General features: G+C 43.9%; 1 protein-coding gene across 1 annotated transcript; it reads left to right on the top strand.

Annotated features, from left to right (window-relative positions):
* The first annotated feature begins 77 nt into the window (after positions 1 to 77).
* Positions 78 to 3,830, top strand: SDHAF2 (succinate dehydrogenase complex assembly factor 2). The gene is made up of 4 exons (XM_082221937.1): positions 78 to 290; positions 629 to 834; positions 1,633 to 1,742; positions 3,541 to 3,830. The coding sequence occupies exons 1-4, from the start codon at positions 270 to 272 to the stop codon at positions 3,669 to 3,671; spliced, it is 468 nt and encodes a 155-aa protein (XP_082078063.1). The 5' UTR covers positions 78 to 269; the 3' UTR covers positions 3,672 to 3,830.
* The last annotated feature ends 4,302 nt before the right edge of the window (positions 3,831 to 8,132 follow it).

Raw genomic sequence — 8,132 nt, 5'->3', positions numbered from 1 at the left:
CTACAGCCAGCGCCTCCTCCCGTTGCCCCGCCCCTTCCTCCCTACCGAGCCCCGCCCCTTCCGGTTTGTTGCTCCGCCGCCTCGCGCAAGACTACTGTAAACAAAAACAGAAAAGGCCGCTCTCCGTAGGAGGCTTTTCCGAAGCGGGCGCGGGAGGCCGAGAGGTGGCTTTAGGGCGCATGCGTTGTGGAGAAGCTGAGAGGCTTCCGTAGAGGCCTCTGTGTCTATGGTGGGCCGTGAAGGGTAGAGCGGCTGCGGAGGAAACCAGGATGGCGGCGTTGAGCGTTCGCGTGAGTAAAGGGAGATGCGTATTCTGTATCTAGGCATTTGTTGAATTCGTGTCCCCCGCTTCTCCTCCAAGGAGCTCAGGGTGGAGCGCCTAGTCCTCCTGGTTTAATCCCCACAGCACCAACCCTGCCAGGCGGGCTAGGCTGAGATTGAGAGGCAGCGACTGGCCCCCAAGGTCACTCTCTGAGCGTCACGGCCTCCCCGAGTCCTAGTCCGACTCCCCAACCGTCGCACCAGCAGCAGCTCCGGCGCGTTCGCGTAGTAACGGAGTGGTGGGTCGGACGCTGCTTCTGCCGCCCTTGGTTGCCTTACGCCGCTTCCCTGCCTGTTTGTCTCGCAGCGCCTCTTTCTGCTCCCCGCCTGCGTCCTCCGCTCGTCGAAGTGCTGCTACCGCGGGGACTCTCCCTCTGACTCCGGGCGGGATCTGCTGGAGATCCCTCTGCCGCCTTGGCAGGCTCGGCCCCACGAAGCCCCGGCGAGGAAGCGCGCGAGGCTGCTGTACGAGAGCCGCAAGAGGGGCATGCTGGAGAACTGCCTCCTGCTCAGGTGAGCCGTCGCCTTCTGTTCTGCCTTTCCTAAACCTCCTCGTTGCTTTCAACTTGGACTTGTTTCCTGGTAACCAAATTAAGAATCGAGTCTTTAAAATTCCCACACTCCAGTATCTCCCCCCCTTTTATTAGAATTTTTCTGTTATTATTATTTCACTTTATAATGTATAATAAAGCAGAGATAAGAATGATGAAACTACCGTATGTTCTCTGGGCAGTTTAAACTTATAAAATGCAACTGGAAATTTAGCTGAAAAACAGTGAGTACAAAATCATTGTTGTCTACTTTCTCCATAGTGTGCATCATTTTATAAACCAACATTTTTTAAAAAAAGAAATGTTGCTCTCTCCTTGCACTTGGAAATACCCTTATCCAAGGACAGCACTAGGAAGCATTGTTATGAAATATTGAAAATCAGCTTATAGAGGGAAAAAGATAAGATTGTCCATTCTGTTTTCTCTTTGTTATCAAGGGTATAGTCAGACACTGGTTTATCTTGAACTGGTAGAGGGGAACCTGGGGTTGAATGTGGTCTCCCCTCTGGGACCCTCTATCCAGTTCCTGGGACTCTTCTTCAAAGGCCACACCCCTCAGTGGCCCTGCTCCTCAGTGCTTTTGCCTGGGGAGAATTGGACCTTGAACTGTAATAATGCCTTTTGTTTGTCTGAATGGGTGTGCAGAAATTTCTGACACTTGCATAGCCAGAATAGAGTATTTTTATTACATTGTGGTATCTGTATCTTTTTTTCTACCTAGTCTGGTTTTCCCAGTATGCTGTTTTATTGTTTTCCATAGTTTCTTTGCCAAAGAGAATCTGAATCGAATGAATGAGCAACAGCTAGATCTTTATGATCGCCTGATTAATGAGCCCAGCAATGATTGGGATATCTACTACTGGGCAACAGGTAAAGCAAAACACTGTATTTTGGGGTCACTTGCTATTGGCTCTTATGTGACTTGGGGGCGTGTCTTATGAAGGGCATTTCATAATATAAAAACATAAAAATATATAACATAGTAACAAACAAAAACAATAACCTCCCTGCACACAGTTAAAAAGGCCAAAGGCCTGGGAGAACGGGAATGTTTTTGACTGATGCCTAAAGATATGTAAATGAAGACATCAGGCAAGCCCCTTTGGAGAGAACATTCCTCAAGTGGGGAGCCGTCACAGAAAATGCTTGTTCTCGTGTTACTGCCCTCTGGACCACACACAGCAGCATAGTACATGTAATATTTCGACCTCTATCCTGAAAAGGTGTGTGATTGTCCTAGAAGGTTGTCACTGACAATCCGAAATACAGTTTTAGCTATGAGCAGGGTCTAAAAATTGTCATGTTCACCATATAAACATTCCAGCTCTAGCAGTCAGGTTGATCAAGAGTATAACTAATGTATACTCTACCTTTAAAACATATGTATTTTTATTTGCAGTAAGCCCATTTTGAATTTAGTAGAACTTAACATCCTCCTTAACAAGTATAGTTTTAGGCTGCAGAACTGCTGTATAGTTAATGATAATACAGTGGTACCTCAGGTTAAGACCTTAATTCGTTCTGGAGGTCAGTTCTTAACCTAAAACTGTTCTTAACCTGAAGCACCACTTTAGCTAATGGGGCCTCCTGCTGCTGCTGCGTCGCTGCTGCGTGATTTCTGTTCTCACCCTGAAGCAAAGTTCTTAACCCGAGGTACTATTTCTGGGTTAGCAGCGCCTGTAACCTGAAGTGTCTGTAACCTGAGGTACCACTGTATATTACATATTTTATGGCAGGGGTGGGGAACTGGATCTGGCCAGTAAGCCAATACTCTACTTCCCCCTGCTTCCCACGGGCCAACTTTGACAGATGCATGGAACCACCCAACTGTCAGTCACCTGATGGCATAATACATCAAATGACACCTATCAACATTCAAATGGGTTACTATACAACAATCTTCTTTGAAGATGCACTTTCAGCACCAATCAGCTGACAAGCATTACAGGGAACCTTTGAAGTCCATTTGGAGGTAGCAATTAGGATTCAAAGTGTTTGCTCTAAACAGCTAGTTGCTTTTTCTCTACAAAGGGGAAAATGCTGTTTGGAGTGCCACTGACTCCCAGCAGGGCTCCCTGTCTGCATTAATCAGCTGATTGGTGCTGACAGAGAACCCTTCTTTCAAAGAAATAATAGAGAACTCACTTTAAACTCCTGATTGTTCTTTTCTTGCCCATACCTGCCCCATTTCACTTACGACGTCTTGTGGGTTGTGGGCAACAGCCTCATGTGACCTGCACCAGCCTAATTAGGGCCACGGGCCGAGACTTCCCACTGCCATTTTACAAGAAGTTCCAAAAACATTCTTGCTCCCTGTCACATAAAAAAATGTCTTTCGCTTGTTTGCAAAGCAAGCATTCCATTTTGTTTCCTTTTCTGTACTTAACACACTAACTGGGATGTCTTTGAAATGGGGCTTGACAAATAATTTTAAGTCCAGTGACAAAAAGATCTTTGAAAACCTACTAGATCTGTAGACTGTAGTTCTGAGCAGGGGTAGCCAATGTGTTTTCATCCAGATTTTGCTGGACTACAACTCTTATCTTTGTTGGCTGGCACTGTTGAGTTGGAATCCAACATTTGGTGGGCACCTCAGTGTACAGAATCTTCAGGCATTGGTAGCACAGCTTATACTGTTGTTTCACTTCTTCCTTTTTTCTCCCCAAAGAAGCAAAGCCTGCTCCAGAAATCTTTGAAAATGAAGTCATGGAGATGCTTAGAGAGTTTACCAAAAACAAGAACAGAGAAAAGAGACTGCAACAACCAGATCTTGAGTATCTTGTTGAAGCTTCACACTGATCTTGTGGTTTCTGGAGAAGGCCATACATTCTTGAAACCTAGAAGCACACACTGTGGTATTTAGGCCTCTTGAGTCCCACTCTTGTGAAATATTTCCTGAATGGTCTGTTTTCCATGCTTTGCTTATCTATAATAAAGCTTCAGTGATGCGGTCCTTTAGATACTTGGTTATAGCTCCCATTAAATTCAATGCAACTTACTTCTGAGAAGACAGGTATAGAAGTGTTGACAAAGTACCTTTTCTGACTCAGAATGCACTTCAGCAATCCCACTGGTATAGGACTGCAGGGTGATTGATAACAAAAGGCATTGTTGCGTGTTCTTGTTCATTGAGAAATGCACATGGTTGTTAAATTATACATAACAAATCACAGTTGTACCCCAGCTCCTGAATGCCTTGAGAGTTGGAACGTTTCGGCTCCCGAACGATTGAAAACTGAAAGTGAATGTTCCAGTTTTTGAATGTTCTTTTGGAAGCCAAACGTCTGATGGGGCTTCTGCAGCTTCCAATTGGCTGCAGGAGCTTCCTGAAGCCAGTCAGAAGCTGCGCTTTGGAAGTTGAACGTTTCAGAAGTCGAATGGACTTCTGGAACGGATTCTGTTCAACTTCCAAGGTACGACCCTCCCAGCAGATGTCAAGGCAATAAACAACTATTTTACTTTTAAAAGACAACTGAAGGCGGCCGTTTAGAGAAGTTTTTAATGTCTGACGCTGTATTGTTTTTAATATTCAGTTGGAAGCCGCCCAGAGTGGCTGGGGAAATCCAGCCAGATGGGCGGGGTATAAATAATAAATTATCATTATCATTATTCTTATACAACTGTAGTATTATTTTATATTCTGCTCAGTTCCAGGATTCCTGGGCAGATTTCTGTATTGTATGATTCTGTCCAAAAGGTGAACAAATGATTGAGAATCGTAGATTTGTGGAAGTCTATAGTACTCTTTATGCTATAAGTGTATTTTCAATAATGAATGGATAGCAACCCCATATAAGTAATTCATTACTGGACATCTTAGATGCTGAGGGTACCTTCCTTAAGCCAATTGCTGGAGTTGGTGCAGTGATCTGACTCCATGCAGTACATGACAGCAATGGGGTTGCCTCAGGCCTCCCCACAAGTGCAGCCTTGTCCTGGATATACGGTACTTACCAGTTTTCAGCTATGTCAGCCTATGCACTGTTGGATGTGCCCATCACTGTCCTTCCATTCTGCTTGATAGGTTGCATTTGCTACTGCCTTTGTCCAATTGCTACAACTCCTGTGTCCCTAGCCTAGAAGACTTTCTTCTTATTCTTATCCACAAATATTCTTGCAGGAATTTTGAGACATCAGTTGAAGGCTCCACCAGAACTTGTACATATTGGTCCTGTTTGCTAGTACATCTTCAGTAGATCAACGAGGCCAACATTAACAAGCTGCATATGGAAGATTTGGTCCTTGCATATTGCCCTCGTCCATGTCCTTGGCATTGTGTGTGTGTTTATTATTTATTTAAAGATTTTTTTTAATCCCACTCTTCAGCCAAAAAAAGGCTCGCAGAGCAGCTTACAAATCATTAAAATCACTATATATGCCCTCAGCCTTACAATCTAAAAATACAGGACACACAAAAAAAATGGAGGGAGCTAGGAGAAAATAAGCAAACTCTGGTTCAAATCCATGTTTTCAAGTTGCTTTAATGACCAGCTGGGATGGGAAAATGCAAGGAGAGGAGGTGCCAAAAGTTTCTAATCTCTCAGCTGTCCCAGTGGAGTGGCCCTACATTCCTTCTCTTCCATCATTGGCAACAGGCAGGTGTAATTACTGCTACTCGGTGACAGTGGATGCACAGAGGGGCCTAATTCCGTCACAGAGTAGACGGCAGCCCCTATTCTGTGGTACCTTATTTCATGTGTTTTTTGTGGGGGGGAAAGAGTCATATGTTGGGAATTGCGCCAGGGTCCCCAACTACCTTAATCCAACTTGGGACTCAAGGTTTTAGCTGGCACTTGTCAGTAAAAACCAGTGGCACATGGTTATTGTTTTCCTCCCTGCTGACCCTATCTGTATCGGTGTCTATTCATTTCACTCCTCTTCCCTCATTTGCTACCGTCTGATATAGTGGCAGCTGCTGCATTAAATGGATACTGTCTGTCCTTTGTAGTTGTTGTAATTTGATGAGTTTGGCAGTTAGTGAATACTCACACTGTCTCCCCCCACCCCCAGATGTAGAATAATTCCCACCCACTTGCTATACCAAGCAAAGTTTAATATAAGGTAAAAGGTAAAGGTACCCCTGCCCGTACAGGCCAGTCTTGCCAGACTCTAGAGTTGTGCGCTCATCTCACTCTATAGGCCGGGAGCCAGCGCTGTCCGCAGACACTTCCAGGTCACGTGGCCAGCGTGACGAAGCTGCATCTGGCAAGCCAGTGCAGCACACGGAACGCCGTTTACCTTCCCGCTAGTAAGCGGTCCCTATTTATCTACTTGCACCCAGGGGTGCTTTCGAACTGCTAGGTTGGCAGGCGCTGGGACCGAACGACGGGGGGCGCACCCCGCCACGGGGATTCGAACCGCCGACCATGCGATCGGCAAGTCCTAGGCGCTGAGGTTTTACCCACAGTGCCACCCGCATCCCAAAGTTTAATATAGAAGTACATAATATAATGTTAAACAATGAATATCTCCAACTAAATATTTGAAAAAACTTTCTGTCCGTAAGAGCTGTTTGGCAGTGAAACAGACTCCCGTGAAAGGTGGTGGGCTCTTGTTCCTTGGAGGTTTTTAAACAGATAGGATGGCCATCTGTCATGGATGCTTTAGCTGAGATTTTTTACATTGTAGGGGGTTGGACTAGATGACCCTTGGGTCCCTTCCAACCCTATGATTCTATGATTTATTACATTTTTATAGTGCCTTTCATTCAAAGATCACAGGGCAGTTCTGAACATAGACAAAATGAGAACAAAAAATTAGAAGCTGAAAGTAGAATTTAACTTACAAGAACATTATCATTTCCCAGAGCACAAAAATGTGTGCCATTTGCTGACAAAACAAGGTTCTTCACTCCAAATTTCTTATTCCAAAGGGGACCACCCTTCCATTTGAAAATTTTATGTGAAATACTTAAAAATAAAAAAGCAAATAGATCACCCTACGTCTCTGTTCATAAATTTCCATAAACATACACTGTTTATTCAGTCTGCTTGTATTTCCTTTTTTCACCCAATCAACTGCTAGCATTCCTAGCTGAATGAACTTTCGCTATTCTATTTTTAGAAGTTGATGGTGCAAAAAGAAGAAAACAGTACTGTGTGACTTGTGTCTAACCCTGTTAGGCTCGTTCCCACTTTTCAGTCAATTACTGTCAATTTCAAAACAGGTGTTTGAAATTGTTCTAGGATACATAAATACTTTTTCTTCCAGCCAGCAGTGACTTCTTCAATAATCATATAAGTAACACTTTCAGACACCCAGGGGTTTCTACAGGACATGGTTTATGTCATGTACTTTTTTTAATTAAAAAAATCCTATTAAAACTTGCTAGCTGTGTGACAATTTGAAATACAGTTTGGCCCTCCTAGAGTTGGTTTCCCCTCCACCCCTTACCACACAGAACTTTAAAAGTCATGCTTAAGGTTACATGTTTCTTTGCAGCCACCTAGTCTATGGCATTACCTTTAAACTACCACATGGTGTCATTATAAGCATGATGATGATGTTTGCTCAGTACTAAATATTCACATGCAGCCTTGATCAAAAGTGATGTGTAACTTACATATCTTTAATTTTGTGTGCTCAGAGATTTCCCTTCCGTGTCAGAGTTCAGATTGCAGAGATTCTGTGTCAAGCAATGCCACATTCAATGACATGAGTAAAATATAACACAAATACACTTATTTTAGTCCTAGGTAAGCAACAGAATCACACAGCACCAGAACTGAGCTATCTGAAACCCACAACTCATATTGCTAAGACTTTACAATAACATTTCAATATTATTTCGCAGATACAAATGCAGAACATTGGGAGGTGGGATAATGGTGGTGAAGGCTTACATTCTCAAGAGTTGTGCGCCGGACATCTAAAGTTACACTTGAATTACACTGCACAGCTGCGACTGCAGACATTTCGTAGGCACACAGCCTTACACATGTTCCTTTCTGGCTACTTGGTGCTGTTCTATGTTTTATGGACATGGGAGTGGGGGCAGCACTGATTCTGATGAGTCTACCTTGTTCAACTGCTGTATACCTCCCCAGCTCCAATCTAGTATCTCAACTTGAATACAATGATGATGATGATGATGATTTATTATTTATACAATGGTACAATGGCTCAGGAAACACACAGGCCTCAACCCCTCAAGGGCTATATTTAGGAATCCAAATAATCAGAACCATCTCATCTACGTATTGGGCATGTGTGCCCAGGGCCCCTGCAGTCGCTTCCAATACCCTCTGAACTATAAGGCCA

Source organism: Podarcis vaucheri (assembly GCF_965113315.1).
Source record: "Podarcis vaucheri genome assembly, chromosome: 1".
Classification (NCBI taxonomy): domain Eukaryota; kingdom Metazoa; phylum Chordata; class Lepidosauria; order Squamata; family Lacertidae; genus Podarcis; species Podarcis vaucheri.
Note: the sequence above shows the minus strand (reverse complement) of the source record. Positions and strands in the feature narration are given on the sequence as shown.